At 42.3% G+C, this 27,528-nt stretch overlaps 1 protein-coding gene across 16 annotated transcripts in view; it reads left to right on the top strand.

The window, feature by feature from the left end:
* Plch1 (phospholipase C eta 1) overlaps window positions 1-27,528 on the top strand; it is a 216,213-nt gene that overhangs the window by 99,298 nt on the left and 89,387 nt on the right. For 14 of the 16 annotated variants that reach the window (XM_031373987.1, XM_031373993.1, XM_031373989.1 and 11 more), the window contains one exon: window positions 26,303-26,449. In XM_031373987.1, the coding sequence (XP_031229847.1) occupies window positions 26,303-26,449 (147 nt within the window). Of the gene's footprint in view, window positions 1-21,840; window positions 22,082-26,302; window positions 26,450-27,528 lie in introns of those variants that run through there. The other 2 variants (XM_031373996.1, XM_031373995.1) reach the window with 2 other exon arrangements.

Genomic DNA, 27,528 nt, shown 5'->3' with positions numbered 1-27,528 from the left:
AATGATTTCTGTCACCATGCTAGTTGGTGGCATGTACCTGGGAGAGTAGGGCCTAAAACTGAGGTGGACTAAAGTCTCATGTATTAGCCAACTTCATTCAGAGCATCAGTTTACACCCTGAGGGTTAAGAAAGATCACCTGAATAAAGTTCTCATGACTCCAAGCTGAAAATAATAACAATCAGAAGCAACACATGCCAAAAACATGTTTTTCCATAGTAGCACATGAATAATAATGGCTAAAGTAATCTCACTTTTATCTGATACACCTGGAAGGGGTATGGAAGCATATTCCAAGAACAATTCCATGTTCTGTAGAAAATGGGTCACAAGACTCATATTTTCTCTCATAGAATTTTCTCACAAGCACTCAATATTCTCCTCAGGTGGCTTTATTCTTGGACTTTGTTCCAGCAATTTCTAATTCTGTAGTCACCCCTCCCCAATATTTGTTAAAATTTTAATACAGTCTTTTGGTCTTTTTGACTTCTCTCGTAATATTCGCAAACATGCATATGTAATGTTTGAGGCTCATCTCTGCTATTCACAGTAGTGTGGGAGTAAAAGCTACAGAGATGGTGGGTGTCCAAGGAGAAGATGAGTCATTGGAACTGGAAGGTCTCTGATAATGCTCCTCCTCTGTGCTGTGACTCAGAGACGGTCCAAAGACTGCTTCTCTGAAATCTACCTGCCTTGAAAAGTTTCAATTCCCAGAGTTCCGGAAGATCTTTTTGACTGTTTTCTAACCAGTTTGATGGCTCCACTGTGGTATTCTTACTGGTCTAATAAACATTTCTAAACCAAGGTCTGTATTAATAGCAGATTGGATGCATTGATTGGCATTGAACCGAATGCTCATCTATTTTCATCATTTATATTCTTTGCCAAATCTTAGGCTTAAACATTAAAGGGTATAGATCAATCCCTAGCTTTTATTCATGGAGTATTCTTTATATCTATCTGAGGACAACTGGAAAGAAATGAGGTCCTTTGTAGAGCTGCTTATTGGGAACTACAAATACATTAATCCAGTAACCAAAAAAAAAAAAAAAAAAAAAAAAAATGCATGAGGTCTTAACCATGTGTCGGGTACAGGAAATTATGAAACGAGAAAGCATCTTGGTTCTTATATGCCTGAACTAGAGAAGAAAATGAAGATTAAGAGTTGGTAACCAGGAGTTTCTTCAACTTGGATGGACATTCTGCCCTTTAAATTACTTAATGTTAACTCTGTCAAAGAAGGAAGACCTCCACACCTCTGCCCAGACAGCATTTCAGGAGAAGAGAGCAACAAATGCGGTGCTCTGGGGCTAGACCTGGGCCTTTGTGAGAAGCTTGGGATTGATAGTTTCTCCATTGGAACATGTAGGAGATCTACTTGAGATTTTAACAAACATCACAGTAGATCCAATATGGAAAAGGCATTGCCATATTGGAGAAAGAGGGTGGTCTTGAATTGTGTCTTCTTCAGACCTAAGAAGGATGGAGAAAGGAAACTATGACATTTGTTCATTTGAGACTTAAACTATTAGATGAAAGAGCCATAGCATGTCAGGAAAGGCATGCTTAAAGTATGGGACATATACATCTTAGACTTTTTGGTGCTTTCACGCAGCAATTATATCAACAAAGTTGAATGGAAGGCGGGGGTGGGCTTGCCGTGTAGCCATCCATGATCTTAAATGCCTTCTGCAGTTGCAGGTTTTGTGCATGCTATTGCCATCTCACCAAGTTCATACATATGTGCTTCTGCCGTGCTGTGTCCTCATTAACATCCACAGCTTCTGGCTGTTGGACTCCCTCCTGCCCCCTCTACTGAAATGATCTCGAGACCAGAGAGAGGTATGTGTGGTGTATGTGTTTCCTTTAGGGCTGAACATGCACTTTGGGCAGTTGTGGGTCTCTATATTAATCACTGAAAATAGAAACTTCTCAGATGAAGGCTGAGAGATTCACTGATCTATGACTATAATGATATATCATTAGGAATCCGTTTAATACTGTTTTCATTTAGAAGCATAATAGTAGTAGGGTCTCTCCAAAGACCCATGTCCTGTCCACCCATAGGTTCTTAGTGCAAGGATGGGTTTCATCTTGTAGCACGATTCTTAAATCCAATCAGACAGTGGTTGGTTAACCCCACTAATGTGTTCATGTCACTAATGCACCAGTAGGCTTGTCTTGTCAGGCTAGTCCATTGGTCTAGCCCACAAGGTTCAAGGTTGCATATGGCTGGTGATTACTTTTCTCCTCCAGTAGCTTGTATAGTACCTTCCAGCCTCCTTGAAGCTCTCTAGTAGGGATGGAGTGTGCTGGTCTGCACCAGGTTGATCTTATCATGGCTGATGGCTCAACTTTGTGGTATCTTCTGCAATAAAAGCCTTATTGTTAAGTTCTAAAGGGTAACTAAGAGCTATAGCAATGACCCATAATATATGGGGATCTATAGGACCTCAGTGGCCAATAACTATCAACGAAATTAGCCATTTCTGACAATGAGCTTTTATTTGTCAGCTTTTGATGTCTAACATTGCTCTTCTATTATAGAGTACCTTCATTTAAACTTGTATGTGCAGTGTGTGTGTGTGTGTGTGTGTGTGTGTGTGTGTGTGTGTTAGGAAGTATTTATAGCAGGTTCTCATATGCCTTTTTCTGAAGCCTTTAGTATCATTTATTCCTCCACATACTCCCTCCTCTGATATGCCCTCTTCTGGCCTATTCTACAATATAGAATAAAGTGGGCACATGGTCCCCAATGAAGGAGTTAGAGAAAAGACCTATGGTGCTGAGGAGTTTTCAGCCCCTTAGGACGAACAACAATATGAACTAACTAGTACCCTCAGAGCTCCGAGGGTCTCAACCACCAACCAAGGACTGCACATGGTAGGTCTGATTATTCTGGCAGCATGTGTATAGTAGAGGATTGCAAATTCAATCATTAATAGGAGGAGAGGACCTCAGCCCTGTGAAGGTTCTGTGCCCCAGTGTAGGGGAATGCCAGGGCCAATAAGTAGGAGAGGGTGGGGTAGCAGGCATGGGAAGGGGGGAGGCAACGGGTTAGTTCTTGTTGTTTTTGTTTGTTTGTTTGTTTGTTTTTTGGAGGGGAAACTGGGAAAGGAGAAATTTACATGTAAATAAAGAAAATATCTAAAAAAAAAAAAAAGAATAAGGTGTGATTTATAGTGCTCTAAGATTTTTCTCAAAAAGTACCATTCCCTTTTCATAAATGCCAATACATTCCTATGTTAGAATGTGGGACATAAAGGGTTTCTGTCCTGACTCCTGTTTGTAGCTAAGACCCATTGTCAGGTGAACAGTCTATTTAGTGTAAGTTTTATGTGTTAAGAGCCATTAGAAACGGTCTACTTTTATAGGAAGATACAGTAAAGGGTAAATAGAGAACAAAGGGCATGCTGTGTTGTGGTCAGCAGGGAAGAACTTAGCAAGGCCTGTTGGCCAGATTGTTCTAGATAGCCCTGTGTCTTCATGCAGAAGGATGCTGCTTTCCTCCAGGGAAGGGACCTCTGGAATAAATGTCGCTTGACCCATTTTGGAGCAAGGACAGGTCATTTATTTATGGCTGTCTATGTGGGACTAGGACAGGAGAGGTCAGCTGGCACTTTCTGCTTCTACTGTTGGCTGAATTCTGGGGCAGCTTGTCCTGAATTCTTTCAGCATGTAGCACATGTTAAAGTCAGTGAATTAAACAATTCAAGCAGAATCCTACTATAAATGATTCCTAACTCTCTCTGTGTGTGTGTGTGTGTGTGTGTGTGTGTGTGTGTATGCGTGTGTGCATGTGTACACAGTGGTACCCCAGTGCTTAGTGTATGCTGCTAAGCAAGAGCTCTGTCATTGAGCTATACTTCAGATATGTTTTCTAACATTTTTGTTCACCTAAAATATCTTTGTTTTCTTTTTGACAAATTTAGAATTATGCCATTGCCTCCCCCTCCCCAGTGTGTGTACATATGTGCATATGTGAGTATATAAGGTAGGTCCAGGGTTGATTATGCATTTACATAGGTCCTAGGGGTCAAACCCAGGTCATCATATTTGCAAGGTAAGCACTTTACCTACGCAGCCATCCCCTTTGCCCACCCACCTAAATTTTATTAAGTTCCCCAACTTCATCCACAATGATTTTTATTTCATTTAAAAAATTATGTGCCTGTGTGTAAGTCTCTGTGTAGGTATGTGCACATGTGTGAAGGTGCCTGTTAAAGCCAGAGGCATAGAGTCTTCTCTTAACCTGAGCTATGTAGGCTATTCTGAGCTACTCAGGGTGGGTGCTAATGAGCAGGCTCACATCCTCTGCAAAAACAGTACACACTCTCTCTCAATGGTTGAGCCATCTTTCCAGACCTCACAATGACTTTTTGAGCAACACTGAAGTATTTGTTTTACTTTTAAGTTTTAACCCACAATGCATTTTTATTTGTCACTATTTTTGCCTGGGCTTAAACTTGCTGATTTTGTCTCCAGGGCTTCTGTTTTTGCTTGCTTGAAGAGATGGGTTCTTTCTCTGAAATGGGACGGAGAAGAACAGATACTGATGTACTGCTGGGAAGTGTGTGGCTAACGTGGATATTTACCGTGTTGCCGAGCAGCCAGGGTCACATCTCTTGCTTGGTTCTGATGTCGGGGAGTATTTGGAGGTGTGCTTAGGCTTCATCACTTTTCCTGTGCTGCTTCCCTGTTTTCCTGGCTTGCAGCGCTTGTGTTGATGGACTAGCTGTCCTCTTCACCACTGGATGCTTTTCTTCCATCGCTCTCCAGCCTTGCTGCCTCTGTGTTAAATACAGCAGGCTCTCTCTGGATTTAAAGGAAGTTACTTTGTCTCACTGTCTGAGACGTTTTAGTGCAAGGTCTCATGTACTTGATAGGTAGGGGATGGGGGGGGCCATTGTTGTAGAGAAGATACTTTATCTCATGGTGTCCAGGAAGCATTGGAGCAAGGGCAAGGGGAGAGCCAGCAAGGCCATGCCCCTAATGATCTTCCTCTTTCACCTATGGCTCACCCCCTGAAGTTTCCAGAAGTTCCCGAAATAGAAGTACCAATTGGTACCCAGCCTTCAATAGGCACCCTTTTCTTTAGTGTGGGGTGGGGAAGTACTTCATATTCAAACCATAACATTCCTCTTAGCTTCTGTAGTGTGTGTGTGTGTGTGTGTGTGTGTGTGTGTGTGTGTGTGTATAAAACAGTTCTGCATTTCACTTGACATAATCCACCAATCCCATTTCCATCTTTACTAGTTTTTTAGCTCTGTTTATTCTTGTGGCCATTCCTGTACTACTTAGGGTATATATGTAAATGTGTGTGAACATTGCATGTGTTCGAATGTGTGATGAGTTTTGGATTCAGAGAGACTCAAGAACTGTTGTAGTAGACGGGAGGGATTTAATGTTGCCCCCCCCCCCCGGCTTTTCACTATTTAGAGAACACGACAGAGCATCTGCTCTGATTACATCTGCATATTTGGCTTATAAGAAGTTGGCAGTAATTTTTGTCTTTTCTCCAATTTTTAGACATTTTTCTATTTTTTTAAAGGATGATTTTAAGACTCATAGTACAGTACACTGATTTGGGATAACATCTTCAATCAAAATGCCACAAATAGGCAACAAGGACTCTCAGTTACCCAGCGATGCTTTGGGGGCATTAAATTTGTAAGAACGCTTGTAATTAACAACAAAATGTTAGTCTAGGACATGGTTTTCAAAGGCAAACCATGAGGGAATTTGTCCTTGCATTTTCCCCTAGTGTAGAAAGATGTCTGCTTTTAATGCAACCCGACTTGATTTCTTGATAGCTGTGGTTGAAAGGTGTCAGGCTTGCTTCTTTCAGCACAGCAGGTTGTCTCTGAAACCCCTAGCTCTAGAGAGCTCTTAAGCAATAAAGGGTAGGGAAAGATCATGGCTTTGTTCCCTAGGGACAGCGTGAATTCTTTCTCAATCTTCAGGTATTCCACTCTATTAGGACATCTGAGAGCAAAGTTAGCTCAGCTTATATGACATCAGCTAAGATTTTATTGGGGCTTTTTGTTCCTGTTTTTGACACAAAAGGATCAGTTGCATTGGTCCATAAGAGGTGAAGGAATAGTGAGGTCTCAAATTAATAATTGGGACGTACTTGGGAGGGTATGAATTTCCTGGAACACACATAAGCTTTCCATTTCAAATGTAATATAAACAAACATAAGAGGCACTGAAGAGACCAGGGACTTGAGGAAATGAAATAGATAATAATAACCTTAAATACTTAATCTTTGCTTAGTATATATACTGTATCCTTTTTCAATAGTGAAGAGGAGTTCTGATTTTCAAGAGGTGACATTGAGTGTGGTGTGGGTAAAGTCAGTACCATAACAGTTGGTCATTGGTGCCCACAGCAGACAGTGGCCCACTCATAGCTAGCAGCTACACACAAGTAAAGTCTGAAAATCCCTTGCGCAAACACTAAACTCTGCATCTCCATGTCTGATGTCAAAGACCTCTTCAGATCTCCGACTCCTTTTCTTTGTTGACTACAACACACTTCTTTCTCTTGGGCGATCTCCACTCCCAGTTATCAGCTTTCAATGGCAGGTGTCCCGCAGCACTGGCATCTCCAACATCTTGGTATCTCCACAGCAAATCCATGCTTTACCTTCGCAGCTTCATGCAATGGCCTCTCTGGGCCCTCATGTACCCCTGCTACAGGACTGGCCTCAGTGGCTTTCCTTAGTCATGGAGGGTGATCCTTGACTCTAAAGCCAGAACCACATGGTTTGAAGCTGCCAAGTTCTGCTGATTGCTGGGCTGGAACATGGCTCTCTTGTTCAAATACATTTCCCCCTGTTTCTGGTTTTGATGGTTTCTTCCATTGCCTAAGGATAGCTGTGCTCGAATTCACTCTGTAGACAAGGCTGATTTTGAACTTAGAACTCAAGAGATATACCTGCTTCTGTCTGTAGCGCTCTGGTTAAAGGTATACATCACACCCAACCCTAAGTTTTCTTTAATTCCTTTTCACAAGTTGGAAGCTTAGCTGGGTGAGGTCTCACCCTAAGGTCACCACTTCCTCTATTCTATTTAGCATCAGACTTTTCTTCAAACTTTTTACCTCCTAGAGCACTGCACTTAGTTCCATTATATTTCCTGATGTTCCTTTTCCTTTCAAACACTTCATTTTGTATTTTTCCTTGCTCAGCTTGCCCATTTTCATTATAGTTCTGCATAAGACTGGCCACTAACAACACAGTCAATACTATGCTGTCTTGAAATCTTCTCTGCTAATGCTGTTAATCCAAAAACTCAATTTAGCCTCAGGCAGATTTTTTGGACAAGGGCAAAAAGCAGCCACATTGTTTACCAAAATATCACAAGAATGGTCTTTAAGTCACAAACTAATAATTATTTTCCTTAGAAAATCAACCTCAGCACCACTGTTTTCCATACTTCTACTGGGAAGACCCATTAGGCCCTACTTATAATGTCCAGTTTCTTTCCTTGTTCAAAGTTCCAAAGTGTTCTCTATTTCTCCAAACAAAAGCATGGTCAAGCCTATCACAGCAATGCCCCAGTCCCTGGCACCAACTTCTGTCTTAGTCATACTTCCATTGCTGTGAAAAGCCATCATGTGAATGGTAACTCTTATAAAGGAAAGCATTTAATTAGGGGCTGCTTACAGTTTCAGAGGTTTCATCTGTTATTAGTATGGAAACAAGCTTCAGGCACACAGTCAGACAAGCTGCTGGAGAGGTAGCTAAGGGTTATACACATGGATTAACAGGCAGGAAAGAGAGAGAGAGAGAGAGAGAGAGAGAGAGAGAGAGAGAGAGAGGAAGAGAGAGAGAGAGACAGAGACAGAGACAGAGACAGAGAGACAGCAAGAGACAGAGAGAGACAGAGACAGACAGAAAGACAGAGACAGAGAGACAGAGACAGAGAGAGACAGCAAGAGACACAGAGAGAGAGACAGAGACAGAGAGAGACAGACAGACACAGAGAGAGACAAAAACAAACACAGAGAGAAAGAGAGACAAAGACATAGAGAGACAGAGACAGAGAGGGAGAGAGAGAGAGAAAGACACAGAGAAAGAGACAGAGGGAGACAGAGACAGAGAGAGACAGAGACAGAGACAGAGAGAGAGAGAGAGGAGAGAGAGAGAGAGAGAGAGAGAGAGAGAGAGAGAGAGAGAGAGAGAGAGAGAGAGAGAGAGAGAGACTGGGACACTGGCTTGAGCTTCTGAAACCCAAAGCACACCCCTCCAACAAGGCCACACCTTCTAATGGTGCCCCTCCCTGATGAGCAAATCTCCTGGGGGCCATTCCTAATCAGAACACCACACTGTCTTGCAATTTAGAAAAGTTTTGGAAATTCCACTTTTAAAATTTTATTCAGTGTATATATGTTGTGTGTGTATATGTGGTATAAGTGGAGTATTTTTATGTGTATGTGTATGTATGTACAGGTACAATTGCTCATTATATGTGTTGTGATGTATAAAAATAAAGAGAGAAGAAATATGTTTGGTAGAGGTACAGTCAGGTGTGGGGGAAGGGGGTGCCTCTGCTGGCCCATGCTGAGGCATCCCTTTCCCCTGAGGGACCAGCCACAGGATGGTATAGTATAGAATAGAGTTTATTCAGGGCATGGGGAGCAGAGTTGAGAGGGTAGTAGAGACAGAGAAGGAGAGAGAGGGGGGGAGACAGAGACAGAGAGAGACAGGAGAAACAAAGAGAGAGAAATAGAGACAGACAGAGAGAGAGGGAGGGAGGAAGAAGATGAGGAGGAGGAGGAGGAAGAGGAGAAGGAGGAGGAGGAAGAGGAGGAGGAGGAGAGACCTGGCCATGAGCACTGGAGGAAGAGGGGGGACGGGAATGGGGAGAGTGGCAGAAGGGGACAAGAGGACAGAGTAGGGAGCAAGAAGTTAAGAAAGCAAGAGAGAGAGGAGGGGACAAGTAGCCCCTTTTTTTAGTGAGTCAGGCAAACCTGGCTATTGCCAGGTAACTGTGGAACAGAGCTTAGAGAAACCGCTAACCATATGTTTTGAGGTTTCAGGTTAATATCAGATGTTTCTGTCTTATTTGTTTGACCCAAGGTTCCTAACTTGTGTCCAGATTGTGCCAACTTGGAGCTTGGCTAGCCAGGTTAGCCAGTAAGCCTCTAAGATCTTCTTGACTTATTGCCTCTGTCTCCCCAATGGTGGGGTTACAGGTATACAAGTATATATCAATGCTTCTGGTGTTTTGTTTTTAATGAGGATGCTGGAGATATGAACTCAGATTCTCATGCTTATGTAACAAGTAGTTAAGCCATTTCCCTAGCCTGAGTCTAATGCCTTTTTGTAATTAAACCTTGACCTGGAACAGATCATTTTTCAGTGACAGGATCCTCAGAAGGAAGGGACAGGGAATCAGAGATAAAGAAGACAGAGCAGGTGGGCTCAGGAGTTCTTGTGTAAGTTATGTCTCATGCCAAACAAGCTTATTAAGAAGTACAACATCTTATATACTATTTGCAGAGGCAAAAGGAAGTGATGGGGCTATCATACAATTAGAAGGAAGCTAATCATCAGTGTTGTACAAGGGGAACACAGGATATCTCAGTGGTGTCAGGAACAAAGAACAGTGGGGCTTGGACCTAAAAACTGTCTCTTCAGTGGAAAAACCAGATTTTCAGGAACTGAAATCTTAACTTCTTAGAGACCCTGGCCCCAGTTGCAGATTAGACCTTGCCAAGTCTGCCCCTGGGCTTGGATATAGAACTCCCACCCATTGTCTTTTCAAAGACTTGGATTCATCTACACTCTCAACAAATGTCTTTTCATTTTTTGTATTTTTATGTGTGTGGGTGTTTGCCTGCATATATGTTCTTCTGCAGCATGCATACAGTGCCTATAGAGGCCAGAAGAGGCCTTAAGATCTGTGGGAACTGGAGTTACTAATGGGTATACACAGTCACATGGGTGCAGTAATCGAACGTGGGTCCTCCAGAAGAGCCACCACTCTATGACCTTAACTCATCATAGGCTCTCCCCAACCACTAGGTCTAACTTAGTTTTTAAATATGGTGGCAGAGTTCTTATAATAAACGTAAAATTATCAGAGTAACCACTGACACACTCTAACTGGGGAGAAAGAAGGATGCAGAGGGCCAGAAGAACAAAAATAAGACACTAAGCATTCTCTGTGTCCCTCAGAAGTCAGGCGCAGACCCTCTCTCCTCAGGTGATCATAATTATCCTCTTCTAGCTCAGTCCCTTTTGCTTTCTCTTTCCCAAGTTAGGGTTTTACTAAGTAGCCCAGATCCATCTTAAGCTTACTCTCTTGCAGCCTCATTCCCCCAGGTAACTGGTGTCATAGGCATACGTCATCACGTCTAGTGCACTCCTTACTAGTTATTACACTTTTCCCTTATCCTACCGCCAATCCTACCACCAACTGTAATGTTTACATACTTTATCTTGTCATTTCTATGAAGTAATAATAATACTGTATTAATTATGTTTCTGTTTCTATGCTAAAACATCATGAGTAATAAATTTATTGAAGAGCTTTATTTGGGCTTATGGTTCCAGAGGGATAAGTGTCCATCAAGGCAGGGAAGTGGCAGGTCTGGCAGCTGGAGAGATCACATCTAGAATATATAAGCACAAAACAGAGAGAACAAACTTGAAGTGGTTTAAGTCCTTAAACTCTCAAAGCCTGATGCCAATGACATACATCCCTAGCAGAGCCATACCTCCTAAACCTCCCATCTAGTGTCACCAGTGGGAGACCAAGTATTGAGATACATGAGCCTATTGGGAGGGCATTTAAACTACCACAGCTCCCATCCCTTAATATGTAAAAGCTGGGCTTTGTGTGTTATAGAGCACTAGTAAACCCCCTTTCCTCCTGGAGGTCAGATATTGGAATAATGACTGCTGGAGAAACTGTCCAGTCATTAGCCAGCTAGGGGCCTAGATAGGTCTTGAAAAGTAGATGCTTGTTTGTTTTCTAATTGGATATTTCCTTTATTTACATTTCAAATGTTTTCCCCTTTCCAGGTCTCCCCTTCTGAAACCTCCTATCCTATTCCCCCTACCCCTGCCTCTATGAGGGTGCTCCCCCACCCACACACCCACCCACTCCTGTCTTCCTGCCCTGGCATTCCCCAACACTGGGGCAGCAAACACCCTCAGGCCCAAGGGCTTCTCCTCCCACTGATGTCCAACAAGGCCATCCTCTGCCACATATGCAGCCATCCCCATGGGTCCCTCTATGTGTATTCTTTGGTTGGTGGTCCAGTCCCCGGGAGCTCTGGGGGTTCTGGCCTGTTGACACTGTTGCTCCTTCCATGGGGCTGCAAACCCCATGGCTTCTTCAGTCTCTTCTCCAACTCCTCCATCAGTCCAATGGTTGGCTGCTAGTATCCATCTCTGTATTTGTCAGACTCTGGCAGAGCCTCTCAGGAGACAGTCATATCAGGCTTCCATCAGCAAGCATTTCCTGGCATCCACAATAGCTTCTGGGTTTGGTGGTTGTATATGGGATGGATCTCCTGGTGGGGCAGTCTCTGGGTAGCCTTTCTTTTTAGTCTGCTCCACACTTTGTCTCTATATTTCCTCCTGTGAGTATTTTGTTCACCCTTTGAAAGTGGATGTTTTATGTGGTGTGATAGCTCTTCTTGGCTTTATGGCATCAGTCAGGTTCTTCACTGCTTAGAATTTGTTTCCTCTATTCCTCATAGAGTGGCGATTATTGGCCTCTACTAACATCGTAGAGGTCTTATTAGGAATAAGTGAGGCAATACGTAACTCTGAGTGTACAGCAGACCTCTAGGAAGCTTAAAGCAACCTGCAAACATTTCAGATGCTCAGGCCTGATTTGATTGGCATATCCTGGGGCTTGTGCTTAATGTAGTGAAGAATGTCTTTCTGTGATGTTTTTTACACAGCAAGTGTAAGAAACATGAATAAGTCTTGTTAGACGGTAATGTTCTTTATATGTGAAGGCCAGCATTTATTGTGGCATATGAATTTTGTCCTCAAATATCCAGAAAAATGTCATTATCACCTAACAGTGGTGGAACAGGGTCTGTAGTTCTTTTTAAAAATAACATTTATTAAAAAACCATATTGTAGGATCGCTTCTGATCTTGTACTCAAATAGAAAACTCTTTACATGTTATGGCAGTAAATGTAATGTTTTATAATTTGTATCTATTTTTCCCATGGAATAACATTAAATAAAACTAACAAAATTATATTGTAATACATTCTGATTAGTATTTCATTTGTTTGTCAGGGCTAAAAATCTTGGAACAGAACAATTATTGCATATGAAATAGACCCAATTAAGAAGAAAAATGTCAGGTGAAAGATTTTCATAAAGTAAACAAAAAAGGTCACGGCAATTTAAGACTTACTTACTAATTCCTTTCTTTGACCGAAATCTCAAATGTGTTTATCTACTTGTATCATGCATTTAAGGCTTGCAGACAAATTCTGAAGTACTATTGATGACCAATTAGTTTATAAAAGGCTTTAGAACAGTCTTATCTTCTCCATAAGAGTGAGCAGGTCAAGGCAGGGGTGGTTGGAGTGTGGAGTGGGGATCAATGTACTTCACATTGTTTGCTGTTCACTAGGAAAACTCTTGGCTTGAGCTTTGCTCCCCATGGTTGCTGTGAGTTCAGGTATTCCGAGGCTGTTTGTTTTGAAGGCCTGTGCATGACAAGAGGTAGCTCTCAAAATGAAGCTGCTCCCTGAGAAGAGCTATTATATTTCATACATAAAACTCATTTTGAAAATTCAATCTCCACTAAGACCGTGAGATGGCAGCCCCTTGGCCCCCTATAATCATTCTAAAAGCTTTTCAGAAACCCCGGAACTTTGATTGAAAGAAAATAACATTTACACAAAGAGCTCAGCTGCTTTATAGGGAAATGCTCTTTTAGATCCAAGAAAGGCTACTCCATGACCTTCTGGAAAATCGCACAGCCAGTTAGTGGCTGAGCGGAGACAAGGGTCCTTCTTGCCCTTCTCCTGACACTTTCCCTGTGGGCAGGTGCCTACTTGGGAGCTCTGCTGCCCAGCACCTACCCTACCATAAGAGCCTTCTGAAAACAAAAAAATAAAAGAAAAAAGAAAAAGAAAAAAAGAAAAAATAAATTAAGAAAAATGGAAAAAGAAAAAAGAAAAATGTTTTATTTTAAAAAGAAAAAAGACCCTCTGGTTTGTGTTGAGGATTCTACAAATAAGCCTTCCATTCCCTTTGCAATGATTTTAGAAGTGTCCCTTTCTTTCCTATTTAGGCCACTGCCTGCATTGTTGTGCATGGAAATAAAATTGTTTTCAGCAGCCAGTCTCTTTCAGTGGCTGTGAAATTTGGGAAGAAATCCACTCATTTTTTTTTTTTTCATGTGCTTTTTGGCTGAAAAGGTGCTCTTCCAGAAGATCAGAGATTTTTGTTGTTATTGTTTATTTTCTATTTGCCTGCTAATGTAGTTTGGTGGTAAGCTTCTCAGAAGAGAAGTGGGGTTCGATCATGATCTTGTGTGGAAAATCTGTCTCAAAGTGGCCATTAGAACAGAGATGACTCTGCTGTTTGGCAACGGACAGAGAAAGGAAATTTATTTAAATACATAAACACGGAAATGTACGGATCACTTCTTTCTGGGTGTGTTCATAAATATGTATTTGCTTTTCTTTCACCTTTGTATCTTTGCTAACTTAATTTTAATTTTAAGCAGATAGGATTCTAACAGAGGATCACTGCTTTCCTAATGGATTCCCTTGCTTACAGACATGAGGGGTGCCATTTTTCCTTAGCTTAAGCTTGTGTTTCTCTCTTCTAACAATGTGTGGATATTATACAACTATAACTATATAGACATCTCTCTCTCTCTCCATCTCTCTCTCTTCCACTTAATGATACATTTCATAAATATATTAATACTATGTATGTGAATATTCGCTTGTTACTACTATGTGTATGTGAATGATATAGGTGACTGTGGGCACGTGTTTGCCACAGTGTACATCTGGAATTCAGAGAACAACTTTTGGGAGTCACTTCATTTTAAGTGTCTTAGAGATCAGAGTTAGGTCATCATACTTGTGCAACAAGCACTTTAAAAGTATTTTAAATGCATTATTTGATAACTTCATATATGTATACAATGCATCTTAATTATATTTAACTTCTAGTCTGTCCTCCCCCACCCCCAGAACTTCTTCATCAGCATATCTCTGTTCCAACTTTATGCCTTTAAGAAATTGACACTATCTTCATTGTTGTTGTCGTTTTAACCCACCCAAACCAATTAGTGCTGCCATGGGTGTAGGATCTCACTGGGGCATAGGCAACCTACCAGTCCCCATATAGTCATCAGCTGCCAGCAGCTTCTCAGCTTCTCTTGGTCCCTCTGTCATCCATGCTGGGGTTTTTAAATGGTGTTGTCTTTTGTCACCACAACCACTGGGAGTGTGTGAGTGCAGCAGCCGTGTCATGTGCAGAAGACAACATTTCTTTGCATATCTCCCCATCCCCTTGCTCCTCCATTCTTTCCGCTATGTTGTCTGAGCCTTAGGGTCCAGGTGGTTGGATAGAGACTCATCTACAGCTGAGTCATTTATTTTCAACACTTTGACCAGTTATGAGTCTCTGTGTTAACGACCACCCACTAGAATAAATTTCTCTGACCAAGGTTGAGACCAGCACAAATCTATGGATACAAACTTCAATATTTAGAAGGCATTTTGACAGCATGAGTATTTAGCAAAACAATAGTAAGTCCCCTCTCCCTTCTACCCCCAGCTAAGGCATGTGACTCTTCTAACCATGTGTTTTGACCATGTTTATGGTATCAAGCATTATTTCCCTTTTGTGGAGTACCACTTATATCTAGCCAAGATAACCGTTGGTTACCCCTGTGAACCATCTTGCCATCATTGTACTGGTGAATACATCTTGCATTGTAGATCCAAATCGAGGCATAGAGGGTCAAGTGCTTGGTAAGACCAGTGATGTCTTTCTCTTCACCAGTATCCTCCATAGCATCTTGTAGCATTATGACAGCTAGCCAACAAGGAGAGAGTTTCCTGGCTAGTTCCAGATTGATTTCTCTATATCCTGAGACCTAAGTGTGTGGTGTCCTCAGTGTTGTTCTGGGTGCCTCTGGGACACGCCCCCCCCACACCCCTGCCTTTCTACTTTGTAGAAAGTAACTCATGCCTGGCACATAGACTTTCATTTAATAACTCATGCCTTCTGAGAGCAGCATTGTTCACCCATGTGAGGTAACACTGTTCAAACTTCTTTTTTTTTTCAGAAGTCTGAGCATTGATTGGCAGGGACACCCTATGGGTTGGATACAGCAGAGCAAAGAGAACCCTGCCACACAGTCCTCAGGTGCTGTCAGATCACAGCCTTAGCTTTAGGGCCAGAAGAAGCCGGTGGTGCTCCAAGTTCACCAGCACGGTCTGTTCTGAAAGTTTTGCCTGACAGACATGAAGCAGTTAGGTCAGGTGCAGGAACCTGTGGTAAGAGACTGTTAAGGGGCTCAAGGAAGCCCAAGGCAACTTTGACTCTCAATCTGTAGCATTGCATCACCCCACATTCATGAAGTAAAGTCAATAATTCTGCAGGATCTGTACCACAGAGGGGGCACTTTTCAGAGACCATCAGATTGTACCACCGAGGAGAGTATCCTGATGCCCCTGGAGCCTCTCTACCTTGCTCACCCTGAGAATCAGTGCCCTCACACCTCCTGTGGCCATGCCCTGGACTTCTGTGCCACCACTTTTACTTTTTTCTTTTCTTTTTTCTTTTTTCTTTTTTTTTCTGAGACAGGGTTCCTCTGTATAGCCCTGTCTGTCCTGGAACTCACTCTGTAGACCAGGCTGGCCTCGAATTCAAATCCGCCTGCCTCTGCCTCTCAAGTGCTGGGATTAAAGGCGTGTGCCACCACCGCCCGGCCTACTTTTTTGTTTATTGTTGTCAATGCGTTGTTTTGATGTCGGGGAGGATTCCAGGAATTGGATCCCTTCCAATCTGCTCCCCATATCTATTTGGCTCCAGAGGGCTTCCTGTGTAGACTGCACTGCTGTTTGAAGACCAGAGTAGAAGTTGGTCTCTGTTCTGCTTGGGTCCCACCCATCCCCCAAACTCTTTCGACCTTTGTCACCTGTATTTGTAGCACTGGGAGCCTGGAAACCTACCATCTGTTTCTGAGCATCTATCCCACCCTCTGGGACACATCAGTTTGCCATGGATTTGCAGGAACTATGGGCTCGCCTTGCATGAAGCTAGAGAAAAGACTGAATACACAATGTCTGCAAGGAGTGCTTTCAAGTGACTTCTCTGTGAATGTTGCTCCAGCATCAGTCTCCTTCCGGTCATACACCAATCTTTAATGAACGGGTCCCACAGCTATGTTGGGCGACCAGTCAGTCTTTATGTAGCTGAGAAGAGAATAGACCTAGAAAGTAGAATGAGGATTTGGGGTGGGTATAGCTCAGGATGAGAAGCTGGTCGATGGACCTGTGGCCTTCCCCTTCTTCCTGTAAGCAGCCCTTCCCAGAGGGATGCCTGCTATAGGATCACATTGCCTGCTTTTCTGGGTATTGGCAGTTCCCAGGCTGGCAGCTTCCGAGAGCTGGCTGCAGAATGAAAGCTGGTGAATTGGCATCAAGCACTGCAGCCTCTTACGAACAGTCTTTGTCAACACCAGCAAGAGTGTGCTGATGTTTCCTGGGAGGCAGGAACATGCTCAGCTCAGCCCCGGTCTCTAACTCTTACCAGTGATCTCCTGGGAAAAGAACTAACCTGGTGAACCTCATGTTGGAGCATGCAAAGGATACACCTCTTAATAGTGTCACTTCCTGGGCCAAATATATTTAAACCACCACATTCCACTCCCCGGCCCCCATAGACTTGTTCAAACACATAAGTCTATGGGGGCCATATCTAAACATAGCATAATGCAGAATGCATTAGGTCCAACTTCCAAAGTCTATAACAGTCTCAACAATGTTAAAAGTGCAAAGTTCAAAGTCTCTTCCGAGATTCATGCAATCTCTTAACTGTAATCACTTAAGAAATCAAAATCAAAAACCAGATTACATACCTCCAACATCACTACTCATGGTGAGGAAATACTTGACCAAAGCAAAGCAGAAAACCAGCTGAGCAAATTCCACACTTCTTGTCTCCATGTCCAATGTCAAAATACTCTTCAGATCTCCGACCCCTTTCATCCTTGTTGACTGCTGTTGGCACATCTGGTATTCAGCAGCAACAAACTTCATTATCTTGGGGTGGTTCTATTCCCTGTTCGCAGCTTTCCATGGCAGGTATCCCACAGCACAGACGTCTCTAACATCTTGGAGTATCCACAGCATCTTCAACTTTACAGCTTCTTGTTCCAATGTCTGGGATCCACATATAATCTGGGCTCCTTCAGTGGGCGTGGGTCACTTCTCCAGCTCTGCCATCTGTAGCATTCTAGGCTCTGGTTGACTCCACTCCAGTGCTGCTGCTGTTCTTGATGGTACTGGCATCTCCAATTTGCTGGTATCCTCTGTGGCAACTAGATTTCACCAGTAGCCTCTCATAGACTCTCTTTATGGTGCCAGGCCTCAACTTCTTTGCATGATCTCTTCAGTCCTGGGCCATCAACTGCAAACGAGGCTGCACCTTCACCAATGGCCTTCTATGGCCTCTCATAGTTCTAAGCCTCAGCTGATATTCATGACCTCTTTATATTTTCAAAATCAGTACCACCTGGGTGATTCTTACACATTACCAAGTCCAGTTACAGCACGAGGTACAACCTTGGCTGTCTCTGGAACACAGCTTCTTTGTGATCTCAGAAAACACTTCCCAGAAGATTTCACCTCAGTGATGGTGGTCTCTACTTAATCATCACTAATTTCTTAGCTCCAGCTAACCAGCATCAATTGTCCCAGTAGTCCCTTCTACTCTTGACTCTAAAGCCAGAGCCACATGGTTGAAGCTGCTGAATTTTGCTGCTTGCTGGAGCAGGAACATGCCCCCACCTCACCCCTTGTTCTATTACATTATCACCAACTTTCTGTTTTCCAACTCATTCACTGTCCTGGCACTTCCAAACTTCTTTTAAAAAATGTTTTTAATTAGCTTACAAACTAGTGGGTTTTCATAAGGCTTCTTCATACATCCTTTTGTTGGGTTAACCTGTGTACTTTTCCTTTTTTGCTCCTGTTCTCACTATCTCTTCCTGTTTGTTCATTAAGTGTCCCACTGTCTCCTCTATTGTACATTTTCCTTTAGTTACAAGATCACTGGTTCCCCCATAACTCTTTCATATATACTTCATTTTTGCTAACCCTACCATTAACCATCGTTTCACTAAGCATGTGCTTTAACATCTCCCTGGCCCAGCTCTGTAGCATGTTACTTCAACACACAAATTACAAGTGCATTTTTTTTTTTTACATAATGGTTTTATCCTTTGAGAATTTCATACTGTAAATTTTGATCATGTTCATTCCCTTCCCCCAACTCCTCTTGGACCCGCCCCCCACCTCATTAACCCATTGAGTTCAGTTTGTACCCACCTACTTGGGTGTGGGTCCTCTGTGGTTAACATACCAGATATCACACCATTCAAGGAAACGAATTCTCCCTTTCCCGGCCACTGCCAAATGTCCACCTCAGCTAGAGATGAGACTTTCGGGTACCTCTCTCTTGGGGTTTCATCTGGCTTGAGCTTGTGCTGGTCTTGAGCATGGCTTCATTATCACTGTGAGTTTATGTGTCGAATTGTCATGTTGTGTGTGCTAAACATTATATCCTTGACATGATCCTGCATCCTTTGGCTGTTGCAGTCTTCCCATCTCCTCTTCCATGAATGGCTCTAAGTCAGCAGGGGAGGGTCCCGATAAAGCCATCACAGGTGGAATAATTATTGTTGTTCAAGACAGAGTTTTAACTATGAGGCCCAAGCAAGTCTCAAACTCAAAATTTCTCTACCTCTGAATTCCTGGACTTATAGGCATGCACCGCCACACCTGGCTAGACATAATATTTCTTTCTTTATTTACTTACATGTATATATAGCATCTTCTGCTGTGGGATTTGGAAAACTAATAACCCTTAGGGAAATTTTCTATATTTTAAACTAATTGCTCCATCAAGGATTTATTTAATGCTTTAAAAGGTTATTATGCTTTTCATTTTTATAGCTGAGACTTTGTGATGAGTTTTAAAACTCTTAATTATGTAATAAAGTTAAGATAGTTCTCCACTCATATGTTCTGCTCTTTAAATATTTATGCAATTGGTAGGCAGCCATTAAGATGCTAATTATAATGTCAGTAGAAACATGGAAAGCTGCTTTACAATACAAATGCAAAGACAGAGGGCCAAATGGCTTAACTACCACAATTTCAACCAGAAGAGCAAAGTCATACTTATGGAATTTAGCAGATAAAAACAGTGTACTTGGTGCAAGGAGCCCTGGCATTTATTTCTTTTTCAATATCCTTGCATGTTCCTAGATTGTAGTCAAACAGACTGCAGCCATTTGTGGAGAATCTCCAGCAGTGGAAATAAACTCGGTGAGGCTGAAGCCATTGTTTAACTCCAGTAAAGCCTTTGTTTTCTTTCTCTTCCCTTCCTTCTTTCTCTCTCTCTCTCTCTCTCTCTCTCTCTCTCTCTCTCTCTCTCTCCTCACTTATCCCTGTCCCCCTCCTACCTACCTTCTCTCTCTTTAAGATCTATTTTATTTATTTATTTATTTGTGTGTGTGTGTGTGTGTGTGTGTGCCACATGTGTTCATGTGCCTTCAGAGACCAGAGAAGGGTATTAGACTTTTTGGCACTGGAGTCATGGGCAGATATAAGCTGCCTGTCATGGGTGCTGAGGTCCAAATTTAAGTCTTTTGGAAGAGGAAGGAACAAGTGCTCTGTACCTCTGCCATCTCTCTTGACCAGGTGAAGTTTTGTTTTGTTTTTATTTGTTTTGGTTTGGTTTGGTTTAGTTTGTCTTTTCAAGAATCTCTGTGAAGCCCTGGATGTCCTGGAACTCACTCTGTAGACCAGGCTGGCCTGGAACTCAGAAATCTGCCTGCCTCTGCCTCCCAAGTACTGGGATTAAAGACATGTGCCACCATTGCCAGGCCAGGTAAAGTTTTTAAAATCCGCTTTCAGTTCTCTTCCAATCTAGCATGAGTGGAGGCTAACTTTTATGTGTAAGGGTCCGAAAATCGCTGAAGGAAGCCTGAGACTCAGATAGTATGCAAAGACAAAGAGAGCTTACTCTGCAGGAACCAACAAGCAGGGGTCAACCATTCTCCAAAAATGAGGACCCCAGACAGAAGGGTGCAGCCTTCCTGTAAGGAACTGGGGAAACTCTAGAAGGATTAGGTAATCTAAAATGTCAGTGGTGAGTCCTAGGGGGTCACAGGTGGTCAGTGGACTGCATCTTTATGTCATGAACGTTTAACCATAGGATTAGATAGGATGGTTCAACCCAGGTGGCCCATCCTGAGATAAGCTATCTCCCCATTTTTGTGGTTATCCCCAGGCTATACTTTGGGAGGAGTTTTATGACCTTATTTCTGGATTTTATGGTCTGTTCCTGGAACTGATGCCTTATGGCCTTCTTTTTTAAATCATGTCTGGTCCTTAAATGGAGACAAATGAGGTTTATGTCATCCTTTCATACGGAGGGTGGTAACAGTTGGTACCCAACTGTACTAAAAGCAGAACATGAAGATTGGCTTATGCTGACACATAAGTCATTTTGATACGACCACAAGAGTGTTTTGTATTCATCATTGGTTACTTTTGCTAACTACAATGTGTTACAAGTAATGACTGAATGCTCCTTATTTGCTTAGCTTTGCAACTGCAAGTGGTTGTATCCTGTCAGGTTTGCGGGAAACAGAGGTGAACTTCAAGTCTCTTAAGACTCAGCTGGACCATTCCTTCCATTTAACTTTAACCAAATCACTTTTCTGGTGATAGGGAACAATTAGGGACGCAGCAGAAAGCAAATACACAAGCAATTTAGGTCTTCTATTATTCAGACTCTGACGGCCAAATACCTTGTAATCACATATGTATGTCCACTGCAGCAGATGACTTGAGATCTTAGCTCATGGGATGCCCAAGGCTGAGTAGGTAGATAAATGTGAAGTTACATGAACGTTCAATATATTGTGCCAATATACCTCTTACTGGGAGACTAAATTCAACTTTCCAAATGTTGGGGTTTTCTGGGTGATACTTGACAATAGGAAGAGAATATTTGTGAAATGAAGTGACTGAACTTGCTCTTGAACCCCTGTGCTGTTCCTGCTGAAGTGTAGAGGTGGCACAGCCTCAGCAGCTCCCTTTCAGGACAGAGAGGGAGAATGAAAGAAAGCGGAGTGTGTTAACTTTATTTTGCTGTAGTGAGTGCCAGAGGCGAACCTTCTCAAAAGGTGGGGGTTATCTTAACTAGGGCTTTAGGGGTTTCAACTCATGCTTGATTATCCCATTTCTTTTGGGTCTGGGGCAAGACAGCAAATCATGGCAGGCATATGCAGCAGGGCGAAACTGCACACATTACAACCCATGAAGTGCAAAGGAAGAGATAGGGACCTACAGACCTCTTTAGGAGCATGTCCTCAATGACCTCATAGGTTTCAGCATCCCTCCCTCCACCTAATAATGGCTTGAGAATGGCAACCAAGGCTTTTAACACATAAAGCTGCTGCACCCCTCTTTGTGGTACGTGTGTGTGTGTGTGTGTGTGTGTGTGTGTGTGTGTGTGTGTGGACACTGATTCAGATGCACAGGCAGTCCTCACTGTTAGGTAACTGTGAGCATGGTTCAGTAATTAAATTAAATTAAAATTTCACTTTGGTTTAAACAGTGTATTTTCTATCTCCAAAGAGACAGACTTCTGAATTGAATTATGTCTGAGTCTGGCTAATCATCTGCTCAGAAACAGCTGATGATTGTTTCCTGTGAATCAAACCTCTCAGTGTACCACCATCCCAGGTCCCACAGCCTAGCCTTGGCTAGTATGGAGAGAGCCTTATCTGCCGCTTGTCTTCCAAGCGAGTTACTCTACCAAAGGTAGGATACTCTTAACTTTCCTGCCCTTCATCTTCACTGATGCTTTCTAAGACCACTCTTCTCTCCAGTGCAGCCTGCTTTATTTTTCAATGGCTTGCACAGTGATCTTCATGTTCAAAGACTTTAAAGATAGCTGATTATGCCTTTGCTCAGAGACTGTACCAAACTGTCAAGTGGCTTAAACCATAGCTACTCATTTCTTACAGTGCTAGGGCTGCAAAATCGAAGATGAACTGATAAGTTCTTAGTGAGGTTTTTGTTTGACTTTTCCTTGGGAGACATGAACAGATATCTGTCCTTCCTAGATAGGGCACTGACACAGAACAACGAACCAATTTCAACCAACTCTAGCAGTTATTGAAGTTACTTTCAGGAGCATTAGTGAGTCAAAGGTGACTGATTCACTGAAAAGGCCCCCCATCACGGCTGAGGAGTAAGAAATGCAGTTATCCCTGGCTTTCCCAGAACAACATGCAGGCGCCCCAGTGAAGTCTTCCTTCCCCATGGTTGTTTGCTGCACTTACTACTTGGGGAGAAATCCCTTGCGGGTCTAGTAAGTTACTTGCAAGCCTCTTTATAGCAAAGAACCATTTCCACACAGGAAATTAGCTACACAGCAGGGTTCTTTCCAGAGTGCTCTTTCTTATCATTGTCTCCTTTTATGGCCAAGAGAAAGGGAAAGGGTGGTGAGGAGGGTGGGGTGAGGGGAAGGGAAAGCATTCTTTTTTAGAGAACACAGATTTCATCACTCCTAAGACCTCATCGACCCAATGGCCTCTTAAAGACCCCATCTCTGGACACCCTCATTTTGAGGGTTAGGACAAGAAATATCCACACTTCAAGTGAAGGCTTCCATTTATTGCATTTAGAATGTGCCAGGCAGTGTTTTCGGTACTACACACATAGATCAGCTCATTTGATCCCCATCATAATTTGAGAGGTAAATGTTAGGGTTATACATTATCATATAAAGAAGTAGGCCTAGGGCATAGGAGCATTGTACTGAAGTCTCAGGAGTGCTAGGTGTTAGAGCAGTGCTGCACTCCATCTTTGGGCAGATGCCATTGATGTTCTTATCCATGGATCTAGATAACACTAACAAATATCTCCCTGAATGTTCCATAATATTGGAATTTGTATGGTTGAAACGAAAGCTTCTTCCTCCTGTGCTAACGATATCTCCTGACAGCCCTGTGCTCAGGACAGGAGTCTGGGAGCCTCCGTGTATGAACACAATCTGTGACCAGTGTCACTGCTATCAGGGAACTCCTCAGAGGCTTTTCTCAGGCTGTGTTGGTTGGTTTGACTTGATGGCTTTGTCTTGATTCTTTGAAAGGCTCACTTCTCTGTCCCTTTAATTCCTGATGTGAAGTGGTCAAGGTGTGAACTGCGTTAAAATGCAGGAGTTCCATCCTCCAATTCCTGGTGTGCTAGAAACTTTACCCACTATGGATACACGACTCTCTCTACAGCCATAGCCAGAGGTTGCCTCAGAATCTTCCCTTCCACCATCTGGCTCCTTCGCCATCTGGCCCCTTCTTTCCACACTGCTATAGTCACCTGACCAAAGTAGCAGAAAGCTTCCAGAACATGAGCCAAAATGTGACTTTTGCAGCCAATACCTACCTTCACGTCCTTGCTGAAATCCCCAGTGCTGAGGCAGTTTGACCAAGTCGTTAAGCTGGAGCATGTCCACTCTACCAAATCAAAAGCTGATGTTACATGTTCCAGGAATTTGTAAATATTTTTTTTCTACCTGAAATGTCATCATGCAGCTTTCTTTTGTCAGGTTTCACCATTTTTCACTGTGAGGTAGCTTTATGATGCATTACCACAGCCAAGAGAACACATGCACATTTTGAAAACTATACCACCACATTGCATACAAATAAGCAAGGTGTTTTGCTGCAACACACTATTGAACAAATTAACAAAGATGGCTGCCCTTGGGAGGCAGCAACATTGACTGCTGTTGATCCTCATCATAAGAGAACATTAGATTTCGGGGGTGCTAGATTGCTACAATTAGGTAACTTGCCAAATAAATGAATTATTTTATCAGGACCGATTTCATTGCTTTTTCTAATTCTAACACAGGTGGTTTCAGAAATGCTATTAAAACTTTTAATAGGTTTTGAGTTTTCTGTGACTTACATTTTTAATATTTCTATAAAACATTTAACTTAAGTGTATATGTATCTTCAGATGCCAGATATGATATTAATGTTGCAAGTTGCATGTCTGTTGATAGTGGGTCCTGAACTGAACTGGCCCCTTACAGAGAGGAATCTTATTCTGCTTGAGGGTTAAAATATAAACTCAGGTCATGCAATGGGTACAATACTCAGTTAAATTCTAGAAATAAAATTTATTTTGGCAAATTAAATAAAACAAAATTAAACAGTTTTTTATTTTATCTTTCATTGCTACAATGGATGGCACTTGATGGCAGGTAGACTTAATTGACTTCTGTGAAACCCAACTGCAAGTTTTGTGTTTTGCTTTATGGCTTGCAGTTTAAGTTTTTGTGGGTTCTTTTCCTTTTCTTTCTCATCTTCTCCCCCTCCCTCTTTTTGGGGATCAAATTTAGGGTCCTGTGTACTCTACATTACATTTCCATGTCTAGCTTTCCTAAGCCATATTTTTATTAATTCATCTCCCCCCACCATCAAATCCCCCACTTTTATGTCATTTTTTTCTGATCCTCAAGGTTAAGGTGGCTATGCTAAAGTTACCTTAAATGGGAATCCTGCACATGCAGCCTGAGCTACTAAATCAGATCATTTTTCCCAGTAAAGACTCTGCTTTCCACCCTGAAGAGATAAGAGTCCAGGTTTGACATGTAGCAACTTGGGTGAAGTTCTTTTTGTTTTTTATCATTTAAAACAATCCGCTTCTCACAGCATCTGTTTGACAAGACAAGCACTCTGTCAAGTACTCTGTTTCTGGCTGATAAAATGAAAAGGAATATTTTGAAGAATATTGGAAAGCTTGCAGAAGTCAGGAGATGATGTAGCCCTTTGTCATTTTTAGCACAAGAAACAGGACAGCTGTGACCTCTTGGGGAGACCAATCAGGGGCGAACCACAGAGCTCGCTTGTCAAAATGACCCAAGCCAGTTTACTCAACCATCCACTTGAGGTTCGAGTTCCTTTAGAGAAAGTCTGTTTGCTCTAAGCTTAAGTTAGGTGCTGATTCCTTGATGGGGTGATTGACAGGCCACCAAAGAGGCCCAAAATCTGTGAGGACTGTTTCTAAAGAGAAAGGTGCGCAGCTTCACTGAACCCGGGGAAAAGGTCAACAGGCAGATGTCTACTTCCAGGAAAACTGATCTCAAGACATGCAGTGTAAATGAGAGCTTGAAGGTAGATAGTAAGTGGTTAGACTATTACTTAAATTAACTTTTCAATTTATTCCTCTAGATGGAAAATCTCAGCAGCTTCTGTGAAGAAACAATTGTGAAAACTTGTTTATTGGTTACATAAAATGTGTATTCAACTTATCAAATACATAAAAAAATAACATGAATGCACATGGAGTCATCATCCAACTTCAGCAACTGACCTTGTGTAATCTTGTTTCTTTTGGTTGCATTTCAGAGCATTTTAATGGGTGGTTTATATAGCTGGTTGTATAAAAACTCACAAGATTTCATGTTTGAAAACTATCTTTAGAAACATAAGCTGTCAATCCAGCATTAGTGTTATGCAAACAGACAGACAGACAGACAACCAACAAAACATAGATTTTTGCGAGAGCAGTAAGTTATTTATCTGGAAATAGAATTTATTTTTGAAAGAGCCAAGGTTTTATCTCAGTGGTGAAAGGTTCACTCACTGTGCATGATGCCTTAGCACTGAAAATGCTGGCAACAACCATAGTTATCATCCAAACCTACTGTGATGGTTCATCTGTGTAATCTTAGCACTTAGGAGACTGAGGCAAGAGGCTTGCTGTGAGTTGAAGGCTGCAGTGAGCTACACAAGGAGTACCCCAAGCACCAAAACACTAAAAAATTTACTTTTATTATAAGATGTTTACTGGCATAAACTTGATGAATCTACTCCTTAATAAGTCTTTTTTTTTCAGGTTACCTCGGCCAAATGTGTTGTCTGATCCTTGGGGTCTTGGAATGAATCAGTAGTTCTTTTGACTGTATGCCAGCATGCCCTTACTTGCAATGTGTGCAGCTAGAGCTGAATGTGCTCTGATCTCTTGCAGTTGAAAGATGCATGAGTGTAATGCAGTCCGGGACACAGATGATCAAACTGAAGCGTGGCACCAAAGGGCTTGTTCGCCTCTTTTACCTGGATGAGCACCGGACCCGCCTCCGATGGCGACCCTCTCGGAAGAGTGAGAAGGCAAAAAGTAAAATCAAACTTGGAATTCTTTGCTTTGATTGACAAAATAGTTTTGCATGGAAATACATGGGAAGTGCTGAGCAGGCTTTGTGGAAGCTTCATATTTGTGGAACTGTCATACTTTTTACAAGTTTTGGGGTCAGTTGATTATAAAACAGTAAATGGCAACGAATCTTTGGGGAATGGAAATCCATGAAGGCTTTCTTGTCCATAAATGCTAAAATGCTAATATTCCCCCTGTGTTGGAGATACATCGTGTTTTATTTTTAATTAGGATATCAGGTTTCACAGCTTGAGACTTTTTCTTGTAAAATGTAAGGGATATTATAAATCCAAATGGACATAAAAGCTATTGATATTCTCTGAGCAATTAACTGACTCATTAATTAACAACAATCTTTAAATGGTTAAAGTTTCTTTCTCCTAACCAGGATTACTCTAGAGAAACAGAGCTAGTAGCTGGATAGCTACTTGGGTAGACATAGGCAGATGAGATTTGTTAGGGGAAATGACTCATGTGTTTATAGAGCTTAAGCACTGCCATGGTGTATGTGCACGACAGACATCAGTGGCATGGCTCAGCCCAAGTCTCGGGGCCTGCAGCCAGGGGAGAAGACCATGTGACCTCAGTTCTAGGGTAAAGGCCTGATCTCCCTCCCTCAGTGCTTTACATCAAATCCCATAGTTCAACGGCTCAAGACCACGGAGTTTTGATATCATTGGGCAGAAGGAGATGAGTGTCCAAGCTCCAGGAGGGAGAAAATTGACTTTTCTCTTCTGACTTTTTGTTCTGTCTGAGCTGTTCCTGATTGGATGCTATCCATTCCCATTGGGTGACTGTGACTCTTCCTTATTCAGGCCATTTGTTCAAATGTCATACTCTCTGAGACATACTCAGCAATGGTGTTGTACCTTGTATCTAGGTATCTCTTAATCAAGCATGCTGGCACTGTAACTATTATACACATCTGGATTTACCACCAAGTTCATGTTGAATCCCCTGTAGTAGCTCTCAGCTCATTCCTTCCTGCATAACGTTAATGCCATTAGCTGAGAATCTCTCTGCCTTTCTGGTAGCCTGTCACA

Source organism: Mastomys coucha, unplaced genomic scaffold (genome assembly GCF_008632895.1).
Source record: "Mastomys coucha isolate ucsf_1 unplaced genomic scaffold, UCSF_Mcou_1 pScaffold16, whole genome shotgun sequence".
Lineage (NCBI taxonomy): Eukaryota > Metazoa > Chordata > Mammalia > Rodentia > Muridae > Mastomys > Mastomys coucha.
This window is presented reverse-complemented; position numbering and strand designations above follow the sequence as displayed.